Genomic DNA, 22,641 nt, shown 5'->3' with positions numbered 1-22,641 from the left:
CTGGCTAACACGGTGAAACCCTGTCTCTACTAAAAAATACAAAAAAAAAAAAAAAAAAAAAAACTAGCCGGACGAGGTGGCGGGCGCCTGTAGTCCCAGCTACTCGGGAGGCTGAGGCAGGAAATGGCATAAACCCAGGAGGCGGAGCTTGCAGTGAGCTGAGGTCCGGCCACTGCACTCCAGCCTGGGCGACAGAGCGAGACTCCGTCTCAAAAAAAAAAAAAAGAGCTTAAGCTATGCAACTCCTAGAATAAAAGATAAAGGTTAATCTTTAAGGCTTTTTATTTGGAATGGATTCTTAGATAAGACACCATATGCACAAGCTTAAAAAAAAGCCCACATAAATTGGACTGGAGCAAAAAAATGCTTTGCATACAGAGACATTGTCAAGAGCATGAAAAGACCATACAGCATGGTGTCTAGTATCAGAATATATAAAGAACTCTTAGACCAGGTGAGGTGGCTCTCACCTGTAATCCCAGCACTTTGGAAGGCTGAGATGGGTGGATTGCTTGAGCCCGAGAGTTTGAGGCCTGCCTGGGCAACATGGTGAAAACCATGTCTCTACAAAAATGAAAAAATAAAAGACAAATGCAAAAAGCAGCCAGGCATAGTGGCCCACGCCTATGGTCCCAACTACTCGGGAGGCTGAAGCAGAAGAATCGCTTGAGCCTGGGAGGTCAAGGCTGCAGCGAGGCATGATGTGCCATTGCACTCCAGCCTGGGCAACAGAGAGAGACTCCATCTTTTAAAAAGAGGAAGAAAAAGGAAAAACAAACAAACAAAAAGAAACAAAAAACTTTTACAACTCAATAACAAGAAGAGAAACCATTCAATTTTCTAATGGGCAAAGATACAAATAGAAATTTCAGATATACAAGTTACCAACAATCGTGTGAAAAGATGCTCAACTATTAGTCATTAGGAAAATGCAAATCAAACCAATAATGAGATACCATTTTAAAACAGCTATGTTGGCTATCATCTTTAAAAATAGAAAATAGCCGATGTGGTGGCAGGCACCTGTATTCCCAGCTACTTGGGAGGTTGAAGTAGGAGGATCACTTGAGCCCAGGAGTTTCGAGGTGTAGTAAGCTATGCCCACTGGGTGTCCACCATCGACATGGTGACCTCCCAGGAGCAGAGGACCATGAGGTTGCCTCAGGAGAGGTAAACTGGCCCAGGGTGGAAACACAGCAGGTCAAAATTCCCATGCTGATCAGTAGTGAGATGTTGCCTGTGAATAGCCACTGCAATTCTGCCTGCACAACACAGGGAGACTCCATTTCCAATTTATACACACACATACATATACATATATATTTATACATATATACACACACACACACACACACACAAAATAAGTATTGGAGAGGGTGTGGAGAAATTACTACCCTCACACACTGAAGGTGGGAGTGTAAAAATGGTACAATTGCTATGGAAAATTGTTTTGTGGTTCCCAACATAGAATTACCATATGAATCACTAAATTTCCTATCTAGGTATATATCCAAAAGAATTGAAAGCAGGTGATGAAAGAAATACTTGTATGCCACTGTTTGTAGCAACACTATTGACTACTGCCAAAAGGTGGAAATAACCCAAATGTCCCTCAATGAATGAATGGATAAACAAACAGTGGCACAGGCCTGTAATCCCAGCACTTTGGGAGGCTGAGGTGGGTGGATCACCTGAGGTCAGGAGTTCAAGACCAGCCTGAGTAACATGGTGAAACCCTGTCTCTACTAAATACAAAAAAATTAGCCGGGTATGGTGGCACATAGCTGTAATCCCAGCTACTTGGGAGGCTGAGGCAGAAGAATCGTTTTAACCTGGGAGGTGGAGGTTGCAGTGAGCTGAGATCACGCCATTGCACTCCAGCCTGGGCATCAAGAGGGAAACTGCGTCTCAAAACAAAACATGATAAAGCAAACAAACAAAAAAACAAATCGTAGCGTAAACATAAAATATTATGAAGTACGGGTACGTGCTGTGATGTGGATGAACTTTAAAAGCAGTATGCTGGCCGGGTGTGGTGGGTGGCTCACGCCTGTAATTCCAGCACTTTGGGAGGCCAAGGCGGGTGGATCACGAGGTCAAGAGATCGAGACCATCCTGGCTAACATGGTAAAAACCCGTCTTTACTAAAAATACAGAAAAATTAGCCGGGCGTGGTGGCACGCGACTGTAGTTGCAGCTACTCCAGAGGCTGAGGCAGGTGAATCGCTTGAACCCGGGAGGCGGAGGTTGCAGTGAGCTAAGATCGCGCCACCGCATTCCAGCCTGGCCACAGAGTGAGTCTCAAAAAGCAAAACAAAAACAAACAAACAAAAGCAGTATGCTAAGTGAAAGGGGTCAGAAACAAAAGGTTCCATAGTTTATAATTCCATTTACATGAAATGTCCACAATAGGTAATTCAATAGGACACAGATTGACTGCTTAGTGGGTATGGGGTCTTTGGGGTGATGAAAATGTTTCCTAACTTTTGGTGACTTTCACGTTTTGTGCGTTACACCTCAATAGAGATGTTTTAAATAATAAAATACGTTAAAATGTTTTGCATAGATAAGAAAGAAAAAAGTTTTTGTTGAGAAAATCTTTGCGAGATAAAATGTTAATATCATGAATATAAAAACTGCTTGAAAAGTGAGGGATAAAACCAAAAAATAAAAAAGTGGGCAAAACATCTGGACAATTTACAAAAAATGTAATAATGACACCTGAAAATATGCAAGAATATTCCATTTTGTTTACAAGAGATATAAATTAAAACTACATGCCATTTCTTACCACTGGCAAAACTTAATTATTTTATGATTGTATCGTCTCCTTGGTCCCTTTCTAGTAACACTCCTGTCTCACTAGAGGCGTTTAGACTTCAGGAATTCCTTTCTATACGATATTTTCTCTTGGGCACCCAGGGAGAGGGAAGGAAGGACGACTCTCAGGGTAGAAGTCCACATTTCCCAACAGGCGCTCGGGGATATGGGATTCATTCCCGGTGGGAAGAGTAGTCAAGGGCTTTCCAGTAGTCGTCAACACTTCCCCTGGAGGGTGATGCTACAGGAGTACAGTCCAGACTCTCAGTGAAATCACGGTTTAGCTCCGGCAGGCGCGTCCCAGGGAATTCTGGGAAGTGTAGTCCAGACGCTCAGTGGAGTCGCGGTCAGTTTGGCTCCGGCGGGCGGGTCCCGGGGAATTCTGGGAAGTGGAGTCCAAAAACTCTGGCGTCGCGGGCACTTCCGTTTGGGGATTGAGGTTGCTGCAGTTTTTCTGCGACAGTTTGGGTCAGTTCCGCGTCTTGCGGACCGTTCTGAATTTCCTGGACCTATGCATTGGATCCTCAACCAACTGGTGATCGAATTAGGGGAAAAGAGGCCTCGTCGGAGAGCAGAGGTTTGGAGCGGCAAGGGCAGCTGTTTGCGTTCTCGTCCGTGGCACCTTCTTGGGCTTGGGTCTGTCCTCGCGTCCCGGGGGCATTGGGACTTGGTTGGGTCGCGTCTCACCTGGTTTCAGGGTTTCCGGGGCTCTGAGCTCGCCCACTCCACCCCCTGCACCCCACGCGCGTGGCCACTTCTTCGCGATGTAACGTTGGGGTGTTTATCTCCTTAGGTTTTCCGTTACTGTTCTTTAAAATGGGGAGTTTAGGACCATCCTAATGGAATCGTTTTGGGAACTGGAAGAGGTAACACAAATGAGAGGCATAAAGCAGTCCCTGTCACTTGGTGACTGGTGGTCTCTTGTTAATTTCCCAGGAAGCCTGTCAGGTCCCCGGGTGGGGTGAGAGCTCCAGCTGCAGGGGCCCCGGCCCTTGTCCCTGATCCCTGCAGGACGCCGGATGATCCCGGAAGCCTTCTGACCTCTTTAGGAGGGCGAGGGTTGCGTCCACTTTCACGAAGGGAGAGGAACATTTAACTTATGGGGGACGGCGACGCGGTCAGAGTGTTTAATAGCTTTCTCCTTCCTCAACCCGACCTTTCCAAAAGAGCTGCAGGGAGGGACCTCTTGGCTACTGAGGGCGAAGCTCTACGTGAGTGGTCCTTGGCTCTTTTCTTTGACAGAGGTGCTCACCCCAACCGAGAGTGTATAGGATGTGTCCTTGGGCATGGGTGTCGATAATAATTAAGTCTTAATTAGTAACTTCATTCTAAGGGCTTTATACAAATAAATTTACGCCACACCGTGGCTCTGTGGAGAAGTATTGCTTTTTTCTATTTTAAAAACGAAAGAGAGACACAGGGCGCATAGGCACCCGACTAGTGAGAGGTGGAGCTGGGGTTGGAACTTAAGCAGTCCGGGTCAGAGCCTGATTTGATCTTCTGTTGGATACGTTCTCATTGAGGCAGAGGAGATAGTTGGACTTAAGTGGGGAAAGCAAGGCTTAGGGGCGTGAGCTTTTCTCAGTTTTTAAAAATGTTGTCAACTATTTTGTTTCAATCATTACAAATATTTTGTACTTTTTTTTTTTTTTTTTGAGACGGAGTCTCGCTCTGTCGCCCAGGCTGGAGTGCAGTGGCTGGATCTCAGCTCACTGCAAGCTCCGCCTCCCGGGTTCACGCCATTCTCCTGCCTCAGCCACCCGAGTAGCTGGGACTACAGGCGCCGGCCACCTCGCCCGGCTAGTTTTTTGTATTTTTTAGTAGAGACAGGGTTTCACCATGTTAGCCAGGATGGTCTTGATCTCCTGACCTCGTGATCCGCCCGTCTCGGCCTCCCAAAGTGCTGGGATTACAGGCTTGAGCCACCGCGCCCGGCCAAATATTTTGTACTCTTACAGAACCATATCATTGCAGAGCATTCTATTTTTCTTTATTAAGAATAAAATGGGCCGGGAGGCCTAGGCCGGCGGATCACGAGGTCAGGAGTTCGATACTAGCCTGGCCAAGATGGTGAAACCCTGTCTCTACTAAAACAAAATTACAAAAATTAGCTGGACCGGTGGCGGGTGCCTGTAATCCCAGCTACTCGGGAGGCTGAGGCAGGAGAATCCTTTGAATCCGGGAGGCGGAGGTTGCAGTGAGCCGAGATCCTCCATTGCACTCCAGCCTGGGCGACAGTGCGAGACTCCATCTCAAAAAAAAAAAAAAAGAACAAAATGTTTTTATTACCCACTAATCCATGATGTAAAGATAGCAACTGTTAAGCTTGTAATGTGTTTCTCTTTTTTTTTTGTATATTTATAGATTTATTTATGAACATTTTAAAATTTTTATAATTTTTTCTTAATGTTTCCTCCTTATGTGTTTAACTATGGAAATTTCCAAATACTGACAAAGAGACTAAACTAGTGAATTATCATGTTATATCATACTCATTAATCTCATTGTTATTATTTTTCTTATGTTTTCTGAAATTATAAAACTTTTTATTTTCATATCATTTAAAACCTATAGAAAAGTTGCCAAAATAGCCTAAGAAATTCTTATTTACGGGGCCGGGCGCGGTGGCTCAAGCCTGTAATCCCAGCACTTTGGGAGGCCGAGACGGGCGGATCACGAGGTCAGAAGATCGAGACCATCCTGGCTAACACGGTGAAACCCCGTCTCTACTAAAAAATACCAAAAAAATCCTAGCTGGGCGTGGTGGCCGGCGCCTGTGGTCCCAGCTACACGGGAGGCTGAGGCAGGAGAATGGCATAAACCCAGGAAGCGGAGCTTGCAGTGAGCTGAGATCCAGCCACTGCACTCCAGCCCAGGCAACAGAGCAAGACTCCATCTCAAAAAAAAAAAAAAAAAAAAAAAAGAAAAGAAATTCTTATTTACTCTTTACCCACGTTTGTCAAGTGTTTACATTTTTCCTGTTTTGTTGATGACCATCAGCTGAATACCACCAGAAATATACCTGTAACCAGAGACAGCTGATTATAGCTTTCTGCAGCAAGGAAGCCCACATATCAGGGGCTATCTTGGTGAGAGGAGCTTAGGAAGGGCTAGTATATGGTTTCACATAACATATTAGATAATATTAGATTGTATACCAGATAGTTATTTATTTAATGTTAGATATCTATCCAAACTGCTGATAGTAGTTTATTGTATTGTCTATTATATAGTGCTAGATAACATATTACCTAACTTCATGTTATGTACTCTGCAGTTCTATATTTAAATTTGTTGTTTTTCACTTGAGGTTCTTACAAGTGTCCCCTACCCATCTGCCACCACCACCCGTCTTCACAGTCTAATTTTATGCATTGCCTTTAGTTGTCACATTTCCATAATCTTTAATCTGGAGGATTCTACACCCTTTGTCTTTCTATGCTTGATATTTTTGAAGAGTATAGGCGAGTTATTTTGGAGAAAGGCATTAGTTTGGAGGTGTGTCTGATGTAATTCACATGCAGGTTCAGATTATGTGTTGTTGGTAGGGATACCACAGAAGTGGTGAAATGTCCTTTTCATTGCAACCTAACAGGGTCCAAGTGATGTCAGTTTGTGTCTTCATTGGTGATCTCAACCTTGTCCACTTGGCCGAGATGCTGTCTTTCAGATTTCTTCACTATAAAGTTACTTAAAAAAAATTGAAAATAATAAAGTTTCTTAGGAATAGATAACATTATTCATGGGCATTCAGCTGTAAAATGACCTTCTCCTCCATTTATTCTTTGTTCAACTACAGATATTCTATCAATATGGACTTAGAATTGACTCTTGTTAAGTTAACTGACGTGTATGTTAACAATTATTTTTTCCAACCTGTGGTATCATAGAACTTTCTTATATCAGGTGTACATCCAGTGATCATTAGAAAGTTTGCTGGAGTAACCATCACCACAATTCAGTGATCATTTCATTCTCATATCAATCTCCTCCTGCCTACTTATGGTTAGACATCATTCTCACTCAGATTTGAAGCAATCACTAATCAATTTTCTCTCTATATGCATTTTCCTACCTGGACATTTTATAGAAATGGAATCCTGCAATATGTGGCCCTTTGTAAATGACTTCTTTCATTTAGCAATAATGTCTCAAAGGTTCATGTATGTTGTAGCATAAGTCAGTACTTCATTTCTTTAAATTTCCAAATGAGATTCCATTGTATGGATAGACCATGATTTGTCTACTCGTTTACCCACAGGAGGGCATTTTGGTTGTGCTGTTTTGGGTTTTTATGATTCATGCTGCTGTGAACATTCATGTGCCAATTTACAATACACATCCCTGTTGGTGGGTGGCATCCCTGGCCACCTATTCATGTCTCTTTTTCTGCCTTTCCTGGCACTTTGCAGGCACAATTCTGCTTTTCCAGGAACTGCATCACTCAGGACTCTGCAAGTTTCCAGAAGTAAGAGGGAAAATGACCATGTTCAAGGTGGGTAGGACTTGTTTCTATTACTCTTAAAATTCCATCTCAGTACTCAGATTGTCAGAAGTTTTTCTCTGTCTTGGGAAGACGCAAGGAGAAAAGCAGACATTTGAGGATCTCTTGTGTACCAGGTGCTTCCTTTGTTACTTTTGAGTGGATTTTGCATTTGTTTTTACTTCTTCTTTTCTTGTGTCATTTATTCTATGGAGTAGACAAGATAGTAGGAATGGATAATTATTTCATTATACTACTTCTCTGCTCACACATTAGCTATTTTTATCGTGTGATACTCTTCTTCATGTACATTCATAACTGTATTTGTATTGGTGATATTAATCTAATTTAAATTGCACTCTTAGTATTTAATATTAAATAATGCTCATTTTTAATGGTTGCATCATATTCCCATTTAATCGATGTTCCTTTTTAATTACTTTATACTCCCAGACACCAGGAACTCAGTTTTGAAAGGCTACTTTTGATGTGTGCCATGGTGGCTGTTTTGTAGATAGAGTATCCGTATGTGGCACATCACGGCAGGCTGTAACTGTGGCTTCACACAAGGATTGCTGGAAGTTTCCACGCAGGAAGAGCTAGATTCTCTTTCCCCCATGCCTGAGTCATGCCTTCTGTGTCTTTTATTTACTGGCCTTTCTTTATTCTTTTATATATTAAGGAATTTGACCAAAGTAGTATGTAAGCTAATTTTTTTTTTTAATTTTTTGAGATGGAGTTTTACTCTTGTTGCCCAGGCTGGAGTGCAATGGTGCAATCTCAGCTCACTGCAGCCTCTGCCTCCTGGGCTCAAGGGATTCTCCTGCCTCAGCCTCCTGAGTAGCTCGGATTACAGGCATGCGTCACCACGCCTAATTTTGTATTTTTAGTAGAGATGGGGTTTCTCGATGTTGGTCAGGCTGGTCTCGAACCCCCAACCTCAGGTGATCCGCCCACCTCGGCCTTCCAAAGTGCTGGGATTACAGGCATGAGCCACCACACCCAGCCTAACCTAAATTTTTTGTGCCAGTCATTTGTGTTTTGTTTCTTCATTTACTCCTCAGAACAGCTAATTGAAGCAGTTCTCTTATCTTCCTCTTAAACACATGAAATATGAGAAACCTGCTTGAGTTCAGACAGGAGACCACGGGTCAAGAATATTAGCCATTTTTGCCATTTTCCTCAGTTGAAAGAGAGAGAAGAAGAAAGAGAGAATTCTCCACTGAGGGGCCTGTGCCCTGTGGTGTGGGTGTTTGGAGTGTCCTGTTGAGTGATGACGTCCACAGGTGGCATTGCTCCTCCCTGGCCCTACCTTGGGAGGGGGACGTCTTCTCTTCCTGTCATGGTACCTCTTCCATGGCCCCCGGCACTTCAGGCACCCAAGGACAGCAATTTCATTATAGAAAATTTTAAAATTCATTATGGGAAAAGATGCCTTACACAATGTTAACAGAAAATGTAACAGTCTAAGGTGAAAATATTTACCATTTGGATATCTAAAAGAAGATACAATCCAAAATAAGAATCTTATGCACAAACTAGGGAAGAAAATCCAAAGAAATATGAATAAAGGACATTACCAGGAATGTATAGAAGGAGAAAAACAGACGTCAATAAATATTTGAAAAGATGGTGGTATTCATTTATAATCAAATAAGTAAGAATAATAAAACAAAATCGTGGCCAGACCCGTGACTCACACCTGTAATCCTGGCACTTTAGGAGGCTGAGGAAGGAGGAATGTTTGAAACTAGGAGCTCAAGACCATCCTGGGAAACATAGCAAGACTCTATCTCTACAAAAAGAAAAAAAAGAAAAAAACAATTTCTTCCTAATCAGATTGCCAAAATAGTGGGAAAATCGATAACCTGCTTTTGGCTATGTTAAGAAAAATCAGGATAATGTATCCCCCTGAAAGATTTTGAAGTTAGATAAAAAAAAGTTGAGAAGGCTGGGCGCAGTGGCTCAAGCCTGTAATCCCAGCACTTTGGGAGGCCGAGACGGGTGGATCACGAGGTCAGGAGATCGAGACCATCCTGGCTAACACGGTGAAACCCCGTCTCTACAAAAAATACAAAAACTAGCTGGGCGAGGTGGCGGGCGCCTGTAGTCTCAGCTGCTCCGGAGGCTGAGGCAGGAGAATGGCGTAAACCCGGGAGGCGGAGCTTGCAGTGAGCTGAGATCCGGCCACTGCACTCCAGTACGGGCAACAGAGCAAGACTCCGCCTCAAAAAAAACAAAAAAAGGTGAGAAAATGTGACATAATCATGATTTTAAACATTCTTATTTTTTGACATTTTGTTATTTAAAACTTACTTTAAATAGGAGAGTAAGATCTACCTGAAATGATGTTCTTTATTGGATTGGTAATCATGGAAAAGATATAAAATTAAATATTCATTATTTAGAATAACAATAGATTAGTTCCATGGAACACTGTGCAGACATGAGATAAAATCAATAACAGTAATTGACAAAAATCAAAGCAACTAATGTTTATTAAGTATTCAGTCTGTGCTACACACTTTTCCCCAGTACCATATGTGTATTCTACTGTTTAATTCTTTAAAAACTGTATCATGTGACAATCATTATACAGAGAGGAAAGTAATGCATTCAGGCCAGCTTGTCCAAGGTCACATGACTGGGAAGGGACAGAGCCTTATATATGCGCTCTGAGGCATGCTGGCTGCAGATCATGACATTCAATGTTGCAATTAATGTGTGTAGTTTTTGCCTTGAGAGTACAGAGGACTCACTGCGTAACTACTCACACATGTCACTATAAGCTTGTCAGTTTGGCAAATGTTGAAGAAAAACAATAACATCCAGGGTTCGAGTTTGAGAGAGGAAGACAATGGGCATTACCAAGCAAAGTCAGGACTGAATTGCGAAATGTTGCTGAGGTGATTGTCAAGATTTATCAAAACATATATATGTATAGCCCAGGACGCCACATTTAGAGTCCTAGAGGGTTACTTACAAGGAGACTCAATGATTGCACGAAGTAAAAATACAGGAGGTCTTTTTCATCATTGCGCTTCTGGTGGAACTCAGGAACATCAGTCATTGTCAGGATTCAGACAGAATGAGTAGGAAACCTATGAGCTGACCTATATCTCTCAAGGTCCAAAACAACTTCCCACCCCTCCCCTCTGTCTGCTCAGTGCCGCCCCTCTCCCAGGAATCACTGGTCATGAGGTTGAGATTGCATATGTTTGATGCTGTAGGAGGCAATGACTTTCAAGGACGTGGCTGTGGTCTTCACTGAGGAGGAGCTGGGGCTGCTGGACCTTGCCCAGAGGAAGCTGTACCAAGATGTGATGCTGGAGAACTTCAGGAACCTTCTTTCAGTGGGTGAGGACAGGTTCAAGTTTGCGTGTGCAGTGAGAACCTAAATTTCTAGTAAATTTTACCTTGATGTTACCTAGAATGTGTTGGGATTAAGCACGTAACTTTGCCTATTTGCAGGACATCAAGCATTCCACGGAGATACTTTCCACTTCCTAAGGGAAGAAAAGATTTGGATGATGAAGACAGCAACCCAAAGAGAAGGGAATTCAGGTAAGAATCAAGCAACTGTGAATCCCTGTATGTCTCTTCCATCTGTTTACTTCTGTCTGTGCTCAAATCCATTGCCCTGGCCTAAATGGCCAAACTTCTTTCTTGGATTATTGACAACCATCTTACACCTGGTGGCCCTGCTGCCTGCCTTCCCATCCTGACATCTGTTCTCATAGCAACTGAAGTGATCCTCAGGAAATGTAAGTCAGATTGTCATTCCTCAGCTCAAAAGCCTGTTTGGCTTATTTTTATTAAAATTACAACCTCTTTAATTGACTTTTAGAGACCCTGTGATCTGCTATTCATCCCCCCTCTGCCACCTGTCTAACTACATCTCCTGTCCTCTCCCTGTTGCTTTGTCTTTACCAGCCACATTATTCTCCCTGCTGTTTCTCTGTCCTCCCAAGTACACCGTGTTTCCTTTTGCTGGTACCCAATGATCACAGACTTAGCAGACTGAGCAGCAAACATTTATTATTTTTGTGTTCTTTAGGGATAAAGTCTGATACATCTCACTGGGCAGTTACCAAGTTATCTGTAGGGCTTCATGTTTTCTGGATGCTCTTGGGGAGAAGCCTTTGCTTTGGTTTATCAGTGTCTAGGCACTGTCCACACTCCTTGGCTCTTGCTTCCCTTCCTCCATCTTCAAAGGCAGCAACTTGCATCCCCATAGCCATGCTCCCTCTGCCACTCTTCTTATGCCTTCTTTCACCTTTTGGATCCCTTGTAATTATATTGATCACTCCTGGATAATCCAGGATGATCTTCCTCTTCTCTGGTTAACTGACTAGCAACCTTAACTGCATCTACAACCTCTATTCCCCTGCTGTATACATGATCATAGGTCCTGGGGATGGGATGTGGACATCCTTTAGGAACCATTATTCTGTCTCTACAGAAGCTTCTGTCTCAGTCCTTAATTGCTTATCTCAGTCATTGGAATACTCTGTCACCTTAAAACCTTCTGGCATCTCCTTCAGTTATTCAGGTTTCTTTTCAGTTTTAAAGTCATGAGAGAAGCCATCCAAAACCACTGTCTATAATTCCATTCTATTTTGATTCTTCTTGTGCTGTCTTGTAGCAAGTCTCATAAACTTCTGTTTATCTGTCACTTCTACATGTTGGACTGTAATGTCTAAGGAGTTTTAACTCTTCTGGCTGTATTTTCAGTGTCTAGAATAGTCCTGGTACATGGCAGGTTTCCAAATATTTGTTAACCTGATGTATGAGCTATTGAATGGGGTGACTTCACTGTCTCCTGGAATCATGGAGAGAGCTAAGAAGTGAACACAAACTACGGTGAAAGAGAGATATTGCAGAACATGTTTTTTGTCTTCCAGTGGCCATGTATTTAATTAGAACATTCTTAGATTCCCTTATTTGACTACATTGTGTGCTTACAGTGGCCCAACATCCCGTGGAAACTTCTAAGCATTATTTTTATTACCACACTGATCAATATGCCTTCCCTGTGACTTATCCTGGAGCTTTTCATAGGAAGCATACTCATTTCTGGAAAGAAATCATTTTTGAATGAGCATCCTGATGTCTGCTAGTGAGACAGCTTTTCTACAAGGGGAAAAAATTCTCCATTTTGTGATGTGTCAGATAATAACCAGCTTCCCAGCTAGCTTTCCTTTGAGACATTTACCCATCTGCAGCCCATTTGCATTTCCAAAGTCTGCATGCACGTCACTGACCCCAAGTTTCTCCTTCTCCTGGGTGGGGAAGGATGAGGAAGAGAGCAACACAATTCACGCAGCAGAACATTGCCTACATTTCCGGTCATCTTTGTTTAAAAATATGTATATTTCTGCATCTTCATTGTATATAAATTTAATTGTTAAAAACATAAAAGAATATAGATTTTTACAACATAATTTTTCCTTTATTTTTTAGAGACCTAGTGCTCTATTTTCAACTTTATAACTTGGAAGGAATCAGGAAACTGCCCTCTCAAAACATCAACATCCTCAAAGAGACTCTCTCCTCCCCAAAAACCTCTTAAGTAACAGTGTGTTAAATATATCCATATTCCAGTGTGTACCATTGGGTACACATTTACCTATGACTGTTTTCCAAGATTCAGCCTTGGAAGTTATCTTTCCATTTGACTGACTTAATTTAGGACTTGGTAATATCCTGACCAAAGTTTTCAACATTTTTATGAGTGTGAGTCATAGTAAGAAACACATCTTTCACCATAACCAGGACAAACATTTTTCATGCATGTAGATGTTTATGGGTTACTTTAGTAGGCATTTCATGAAATGATACCTTTCTTGCTTGTCATGAAGATGTGATCATTTCTTTTCTAGTTCTTTTTTCCTAAATGCTCATTAGGTTTTAAATTTATTTTACAGCTCTTTTTGTCTGTATTATTCCATTTGGAAATAGGTATAAAGGTATATTTATCTATGTCATATATTTGCTGCCCTCTTTTTTCTTCTTTTTTATTTTTTTTGAGACAGGGTCTCACTCTGTCACCCATGCTGGAGGGCATTGGCATGATCTCAGCTCACTGCAACCTCTGCCTCCTGGGTTCACATGATTCTCATACCTCAGCCTCCCACGTAGCTGGGATTATAGGTGTGCGCCACCACACCTGGCTAATTTTTGTATTTTTAGTAGAGACAGGGTTTCACCATGTTAACCAGGCTGGTCACCAACTCCTGGGTTCAAGCGATCTGCCTGCCTTGGCCTCTCAAAGTGCTGAGATTACAGACGTGAGCCACTGCGCCTAGCCTCTGCTCTTTTTGTTTTTTTTTAATGAGAGTCTAATACTCCCCCATAGAACCAACCAGGGCATGACCCCTCAGGCATTCTTTTTATCCCAAGTGTTCTCATCACCTTTCATTGTCTCATCAGGAGCATTACCCTTTGTATGCCCCTGTCAGGTCCAACCTTTCAGATTCCCATCAAAACTGCAGTTGGCCGGGCGCGGTGGCTCAAGCCTGTAATCCCAGCACTTTGGGAGGCCGAGACGGGCGGATCACGAGGTCAGGAGATCGAGACCATCCTGGCTAACACGGTGAAACCCCGCCTCTACTAAAAATACAAAAAAACTAGCCGGGCGAGGTGGCGGGCGCCTGTAGTCCCAGCTATTCGGGAGGCTGGGGCAGGAGAATGGCGTGAACCCGGGAGGCGGAGCTTGCAGTGAGCTGAGATCCGGCCACTGCACTTCAGTCCGGGCGACAGAGCGAGACTCCGCCTCAAAAAAAAAAAAAAAAACTGCAGTTGCCTGTTTCTTACCTATTTCAGATAACCAAATTATTGTTCACATCTACAGAAAAATAAAATTAAAGATACATGTTAAAAAAAAAAAGATACATGTTATGCAAAATTCTTGTATAGGAATATTATGAATATGTAGATATAAACACTCGTAGGCCTTTGATATTATTGTGAAGAGTTTAACTGACTACACAGTTTAGAGCAAGAGTTTACAGAAGATCGCTCTCACTTCACACCAACTGCAAGTGTGGGGATTTTCCAAAACCACCTTCACATTCAGTAATTACCTAGAAAAGCAAGCAGAACTCACTGAATGCTTTTATACTAAAAGTTATGGATATTTACAAGGTAGAGGTGCACATTACATTTCACCAAGAGAAAAATAAGAAACAGTTCTGGGAAGTACCAAATGAGGATCTTGTATTCTCGCGATAGAGTAGGATGCATTACAGTCCCAGAATTAAGGTGTGACGTAGAGAGTACAGCGAATCAGGAAAGCTCACCTGAGCCCTGGTTTTACAAGTAATTTTTGAGGCTCCATTACATAGCCATTATTTGTTGATTGATTCCCATGTGGCTAGTCAGTCTCCTGGGCCACTAATTGCATGTCACATTGCTCTTTGTGACATAGGGGGCACCAACCCCCAAAGGCGTGGCCAGCCACAACCCTAAATCATATTGCTTCACTTTCCAGTGACCTAGTTTTGCCCCCAAGCAAACAAAGACACTCTCCTCAGGCATAAACTCCTAGAAATTACCTCTTAGATCCTGAGGAAAACATCCAGATCTCATTTTGAGTGAGGTTTATATCTTTACTTTGTAAGGATACACAATATAAACACAAATGTACCAAGTATTGATTATATTACTTTTCTTTAAAGTTGGTTTTGATTCATATTTTATTATATACATAATTTATTAGTTTCACAATTTACCATGCAAGATTTTAGACTGATTAGGAAATTTACTAGGAAGAGTAGCAGGTATAATGTTTGTATCATACTAATTTTATTATCTTTTATTTTATTAAAAAATGTTTCTTTCAGTAGCTTTTGGGGTATAGTGGTTTTTGGTTACATGGATGAATTGTCTAATGGTGAAGTCTGAGATTTTAGTGTACCCATCACCTGAGTAGTGTACATTGTACCCAACTTGTAGCTTTGTATCCCTTACCCTACCTTCCAGCCTCCCCATTTTGAGTCTCCATAGTCCATTATATCACTCTGTATGCCTTTGTATACCCATAGCTTAGCTCCCACTTATAAGTGAAAACACGGTATTTGGTTTTCCATTCCTGAGTTACTTTACTTAGAATAATGGCCTCCAGCTCCATCCAAGTTGCTGCAAAAGACATTATTTCATTTTTCTATGGCTGAATAGTATTCCATGGTGTATATATACCACATTTTCTTTATCTACTCGTTGGTTGATAGGCACTTAGGTTGGTTCCATATCTTTGAAAATGTGAATTGTGCTGTAATAAATATAGGTGTGCAGGTGTCCTTTTGATATAATGACTTCTTTTCCTTTGGGCAGACAGTAGTGGGATTGCTGGATCAAATGGTAGATCCACTTTCAGTTCTTTAGAGAATCTCCATACTGCTTTTCATACAGGTTGTACTAATTTACATTCACACCAGCAGTATATAAGTGTTTCTTTTCACCACACCCATGTCAACACCTATTGTCTTTTATTTCTACCAAGCATTTTACATATGATACTTGGTTTAGTTTGAAATTGGCCTCATCCAAACTGGAGATTATGGTGCACTTGAAAAATAAAAACTGAATGTTGCCTGTACTCTTGAGAGTTTCATGCCATGGCCTAAGTGAAATCTTGATAACACTGAACAAAGGCTTCACTTGTCCTCGTCTTTTAATTCTGTATTCTGATAGGAGACAAGATCCAAACTGAGATGGAGACTATTTCAGAAGCAGGAACAGATCAAGAGTGGTCCTGCCAGCAAATCTGGGAAAAAATTGCAAGTGATTTAACCAGGTCTCAAGACTTGGTGATAAATAGCTCTCAGTTCTCCAAAGAAGGTGATTTCCCCAGCCAGTCTGAGGCAGGACTATCTGTAATTCACACAAGACAGGAATCTTCCCAGGGCAACGGATATAAACAGTCCTTCAATGATGTCTCCATCTTTGATTTCCATCAACAATTACACTCAGGAGAGATGTCTCATACATGTGATGAGTGTGGAAAAAGCTTCTGTTACATCTCAGCCCTTCGTATTCATCAGAGAGTCCACATGGGAGAGAAACGCTATAAGTGTGACGTGTGTGGTAAGGAATTCAGTCAGAGCTCACATCTGCAAACTCATCAGAGAGTCCACACTGGAGAGAAACCATTCAAATGTGTGGAATGTGGGAAAGGCTTCAGTCGTAGATCAGCACTTAATGTTCATCATAAATTACACACAGGAGAGAAACCTTATAATTGTGAGGAATGCGGGAAGGCCTTCATTCACGATTCCCAGCTTCAAGAACATCAGAGAATCCATACTGGGGAGAAGCCATTCAAATGTGATATATGTGGTAAGAGCTTCTGTGGTAGATCAAGACTTAATAGGCATTCCATGGTTCACACGGGAGAGAAACCATTCCGATGTGATACATGTGGTAGGAGCTTTCGTCAGAGATCAGCACTTAATAGTCATCGCATGATCCACACAGGAGAGAAACCATACAAATGTGAGGAGTGCGGAAAAGGCTTTATTTGCAGGCGAGATCTTTATACGCATCATATGGTTCACACGGGAGAGAAGCCATATAATTGTAAAGATTGCGGGAAGAATTTCAGATGGGCCTCATGTCTTTTGAAACATCAGCGAGTCCACAGTGGAGAAAAACCATTCAAATGTGAAGAATGTGGGAAAGGATTTTACACAAATTCACAATGTTACTCCCACCAGAGATCCCATAGTGGAGAAAAACCATACAAATGTGTGGAGTGTGGGAAGGGCTACAAAAGGAGGTTGGATCTTGACTTTCACCAGCGCGTCCATACAGGAGAGAAACTGTATAATTGTAAGGAATGTGGGAAGAGCTTTAGTCGGGCCCCATGCCTTTTGAAACATGAGAGACTCCACAGTGGAGAAAAACCATTCCAATGTGAAGAGTGTGGGAAGAGGTTTACTCAAAATTCACATCTTCATTCCCATCAGAGAGTCCACACTGGAGAAAAGCCATACAAATGTGAGAAGTGTGGAAAGGGCTACAATAGTAAGTTTAATCTTGATATGCACCAGAAGGTCCACACAGGAGAGAGACCATATAATTGTAAAGAATGTGGGAAGAGTTTTGGCTGGGCCTCGTGTCTTTTAAAACATCAGAGACTGCACAGTGGAGAAAAACCATTCAAATGTGAAGAGTGTGGGAAAAGATTTACTCAGAATTCACAGCTTCATTCTCATCAAAGAGTGCACACTGGAGAAAAGCCATACAAATGTGATGAGTGTGGGAAGGGCTTCAGATGGTCCTCAACTCGTCTGACCCATCAGAGACGCCATAGCAGGGAAACACCTCTCAAATGTGAGGAGCATGGGAAGAACATTGTACGAAATTCATTCTCTAAAGTGCAAGAAAAAGTTCACAGTGTAGAAAAGTCATACAAATGTGAGGACTGTGGGAAGGGCTACAACAGGCACTTGAATCTTGAGGTGCATCAGAGGGTCCACGTGGCAGAGAAAACATGGAAGTGTCGGGAGTGTGATATGTGCTTTAGTCGGGCCTCAAGTCTTCAGCTTCATCAGAATGTTCATGTTGGAGAAAAACCTTAGTGATGTGATGGTGTGATAAAGTCTTCACTCAGTCTTCATGAATGCAATCTCATCTGAAAGTTCACAAAGGAGAGAAACATTAAAATATAAGGCACATAGTAAGCTCTTCCCTTTAAGTACTTTATCTGTGAATCCATGCTGATGATAAATTTCACCCATTCTTGGAAGAGGTAAAACCTTTGTTTAAGATAACATCAGTGCTTCAGCCATAACTCAGCACGCCCCAGTAGTCTCAGGACCACCATAGTGGAGAATCCTTGTAAATGGTGCAATAAAGCTTCATTCAGAAGTTTGATAATTACAGCTATCATTCAGGAGACAGGCCTTAGAAAGAGTAAGAGTTCATGAATTTGCCGAACTCTAACGGTGGACATGCCAAAATTGATGTTCGCTAGAATGTAAGCTACATGTGTCTTTCTTTACTGCTAAATCGTCACAGCCTTAACATTGATTAGCACTTGGTATGTGTTCAGTACTTGTTTGTCCAATCAATGAAAGGATAAAACATATGTATGGATTTGGATACAATTTTATGTATCCAAAAAGGGAAGCCTACAAAAAATAATTCTGGGAAACATGAGTTGAAATGCAGAGTAAACTCAGTACTGCAATCCATAGCAATATTTTGAATGTTATTTTTTCCTTTTAATTTTTTTCTTGATCAGATTTATAATATTCATTGAATATTATTTTATTGCACTTGGCTCCTGACTTCCCCCATCCTGTGTTCTTAAGTCGGATTATTATTTGTAGCTCTATCAAATGTTCGTTGCTTTATACTGTATAAATTTAACTGTCTTTTGTAGTTTTTCTCACAGTATAGACTGAAAAGGTTTGGTTAATTTTGCAATAACACGCCACTGCATATTTTGCAATTAAGTGTTCTCAACAGTATTAAGGCAAGATTTACAGTAACACTTTTAAAGTGCCAGATGTACATTGACAGAGATTTTCTTAGTCAATCCTAGATTGATCATGATTTGTGATTTCTATGCAGGCCTTGGTATGATTACCTTTTAATTGCTGCACAATTTTTTTTTTCTGGTATAAAATATTCTAAATTTGAAGGACAACTTTTGTCAACCTTCTTATCCAATATTCTTCCACCAACCCTATGAAACAGGAAGAGAAACTTAATGGAGTTTGGTAATTTCATCAAATATATTCATTATTGGGGGCAGGAATAACACTTAAATCCTCCTCTTTATTGCTGGCAGTAAAAATATGTCTTTTGGAGAGCAGAACATGTCAGAATGTATAAGGTGCAACTGTTTGATATGAAAACCATAGGTTAGGAAATTATGCCTATGACACTAAAACTCCAAAAAGTAGAAGACCACATTGATAATGTCACTCCATTTTAAAATGGAAAGAACAAGTGTTCAAGAACAGGAATTTGTGTGAATTGCATTTATTCCTATAATAACATGAAATCAATGAGATGATGACATAGACACAATAACAAAAGGAGAAAGTGTGGCTTTTTTTAGCCTTCATAACCTAATCAAATAAATATCTTTGTGTGTTTTATGTTCTTTTAAGTGTTTACATACTGTGTAAATGAATATTTTTACTGATCTTTGCTGGCAATGAGGATTTGCAGGCATTTTTCCATTTTGTACTTCCGTGCATTTTAAATATTTTTATGCCACGATCTTTTTAAACAACCAGCTCTTGTGTGAATTAATAGTGTGAACTCACTCATTACCTTGATGGGGACACCAGTGTTCATGAAAGATCTGCCTCCATGACCAAGCACCTTCCAATGGTCCCCACCTCCAACACTGGAGGTCATATTTCAACATGAGATTTGGAGGGGATACATATTCAAACTATTGTCAGATGCTAAGTCATCAGGTATACACCACAGTACTATCTTAAGTGTGTTAAGTTAAAGTGATATCTTTTCTAAGGTATAGGACAAGTAGGGCATATCACCCCCCGCTACAAGCAAAGAAAAGTGTCACAATGCTTAGTGTACCACTTTTGATATTGGATGCAACTTATTGTTTCGATTGTGCTACTCTGACTTTTATGAGTGACCTAAAAACTTTTTGACTTGTCCCAGACAAGTTTGTATAGTATGTCCCAGCTGCCACGTAAGCTTCTCTGCCACTAAAACCCTATGATCCCGGAGGTCCAAAAGTGTTTGAAATGTCAGTGGCAGATAGTGATGTTTAAAGCCCATGGCTGGCCCTAATTGGAGAATTAAAATTCAGATGCTTAGGATTTTGAAGCAAATCTCTGCCATCCTCTGCATATATTTACTCTCCTCTTGAGAAGAAGGTTTTCATTTTGCTAGGGTTTTTTTTTTTTTTTTTTTTTTTTTGATGGAGTCTTGCTCTGTGGCCCAAGCTAGAGTGCAGTGGCACAATCTTGGCTCACTGCAACCTCTGTCTCCCAGGTTCAAGCGATGCTCCTGCCTCAGCCTCTCGAATAGCTCGGATTATAGGCGCCCGCCACCGTGCCTGGCTGATTTTTGTATTTTTAGTAGAGATGGAGTTTCACCATCTTGGGCAGGCTGGTCTCAAACTCCTGACCTCATGATCCACCCGCCTTGGCCTCCCAAAGTGCTGGGATTACAGGCGTAAGCCACCACGCCCGGCCACTAGGGGTTTTAAAAGGGACAGAACACTTGACCACAGACCACAAAATTAACATGTGACTTATGCTTTCCATCATGAATTGGGTGTCGACCCCTGCATCTCTTTAAGTTACACCTGCAGATTAGTATTCCATTTGGAAGTGGTGTATATGAGATTGTGTTTGTGCAGGCTCTGAAGCCACAGGTAAGTGCACCTAATATTCACCTCCCTACTCTTGCTATATTATCTTCAGAATGAGTGAATATAAAGATAAGTCATCTGAAATTATTGTCTCAGCAGCAGAAAAAAGTGGAATACACGGTTGGGCGCAGTGGCTCACGCCTGTAATCCCAGCACTTTGGGAAGCCCAGGCGGGCGAATCACCTGAGGTCGGGAGTTCGAGACCAGCCTGACCAACATGGAGAAACCCCGTCTCTACTAAAAATACAAAATTAGCAGGGCGTGATGGTGCATGCTTGTAATCCCAGCTACACAGGAGGCTGAGGCAGGAGAATTGCTGGAAAGCGGGAGGCGAAACAACGTCTCAAAAAACAACAAAACCAAACAAAAAACTGAAAGCTGGTAATGACACAAATACATGTACATGAACATTTGTAGTAACACTGTTCACTACAGCCAAAAGGTGAAAAGAAGCCAAATGTGCATCAACGTATGAATGCAGAAACAAATTGTAGTATAAACATAAAATATTATTCATCTATGAAAAGGAATGAAGTACTGATATGTGATATGATGTGAATAACATTAAAAATATTATGCTAAGCAAAGGGAGTTAGAAACAAAAGCTTCCATTCATTTTTATGATTTGTCCAAAACAGGTAATAGAAAAGAGAGAAAGATTAATGTTTCCCCAGGAGTGGGATTATGGACAACAGTAGTGATTTGCTTAGTGGGCATGGGGTTTTCTTTGGGTGATAAAAATGTTTTGGAATTCAAGAGGTGGTGGTTTCACAATGAAGCAGCTACGTTGTCTGAGGTATAAACCCAGGGTTCGTCGTTAAGCGCCAGGAAAATTTAGGACAGGGACACACGAGGAGTTTAGGAGCGGAGGTTTAATACGGAGAAGAGAAACGGGTTTCTCTATAGAGGAAGGGGTCTCCGAGCGGAAGAGGGTCGGCTGGCAGCGAATGTGCTGAGTTTTACAGTCCAGTTTGAGGAGGCACTGTCAGATTTACATAGGGGTCACAGATTGGTTAAATCAGTTATGACGTTTACATAGTGCCTAGGGAAGGCTGGTCGCCCCACCATAAACTTCTTATGCAAATAGACTTCCCAGTTGATTGTCCCATCTTGTCTACTCCTTACTGTGCACGTGGCTGGCAAAAGAAGGGAAGATGGAGCCGCCATCTTGAACATGATTGGCACAACTGGCGGTTATCTATGTCTGCCGCAGCTCCATTTTACAGGCTGCTCTTCCTTAGGAAGGGAAATAATTTGGGGCTGTTTTTCATTAAACAGAAAAGCCTTACCGAGGGCTCCCATACCCTATCTGCCTAAGTGATTGCTTCTTAACTCCTACATCAACAACACTCTATTTGTACTAGATGCCATTGCCATTGAATTACGTGCCTTAAAATAATTTTGTTTTGTGAATTACACCTCAAAATTGTTTTTTAAATAACAAAACAACTATGTTAAAAACGTTCTGCATAGCGAAAAATAGAAGTCAAAGGAAAAGCTTTTTGGTTGAGCAATATTTGATACAATGTTAATATGAATCTATAAGTAATTACTTGACGGAGGGAAAAAGACGAAACAATAGAAATGTGGGCAAAACATTTGACCAATTCACAAACACTATAATAATGGCAACGGAAAATATGCAAGGATGTTCCACTTTATTTACAAAAGAACGAATACAAATTAAAACTACATTTAGATTTAATTTAATAATACCACTTCTTACCATTAGATTAGCAAAACTTAACTCCTCGAAGATTGCGTCTTCTCGCTTGTTCCCTTTCCAGTAACACTCCTCTTATCGTTGGAGGCGTTTAGACTTCAGGAATTCCTGTCTATTCAATATTTTCTGTCCTGAACCAGGGAGAGAGAAGGACGACTCTCAGGATAACAGTTCACATTCCCCACCAGGCAGGCGCTCATGGCTTTGGGATTCCTTCCCAGTGGGCACCCCGGAGTGGCAACGCTT

General features: G+C 41.5%; 1 protein-coding gene across 2 annotated transcripts; it reads left to right on the top strand.

Moving 5' to 3' along the window:
* Positions 1 to 3,236: 3,236 nt before the first annotated feature.
* ZNF224 (zinc finger protein 224) lies at positions 3,237 to 19,434 on the top strand. Of its 2 annotated transcripts, XM_031934913.1 has the most exons (6): positions 3,237 to 3,397; positions 3,614 to 3,686; positions 7,233 to 7,315; positions 10,534 to 10,660; positions 10,775 to 10,867; positions 15,998 to 19,434. In XM_031934913.1, exons 3-6 carry the CDS (start codon positions 7,301 to 7,303, stop codon positions 17,884 to 17,886), a joined length of 2,124 nt encoding a protein of 707 aa, XP_031790773.1. In that variant the 5' UTR covers positions 3,237 to 3,397; positions 3,614 to 3,686; positions 7,233 to 7,300; the 3' UTR covers positions 17,887 to 19,434. The 2 variants fall into 2 exon arrangements, with proteins under 2 accessions (XP_031790773.1, XP_023046222.1); XM_023190454.3 differs by lacking the exon at positions 3,614 to 3,686.
* Positions 19,435 to 22,641: the final 3,207 nt, after the last annotated feature.

Source organism: Piliocolobus tephrosceles, chromosome 21 (genome assembly GCF_002776525.5).
Source record: "Piliocolobus tephrosceles isolate RC106 chromosome 21, ASM277652v3, whole genome shotgun sequence".
Classification (NCBI taxonomy): Eukaryota; Metazoa; Chordata; class Mammalia; order Primates; family Cercopithecidae; genus Piliocolobus; species Piliocolobus tephrosceles.
This window is presented reverse-complemented; position numbering and strand designations above follow the sequence as displayed.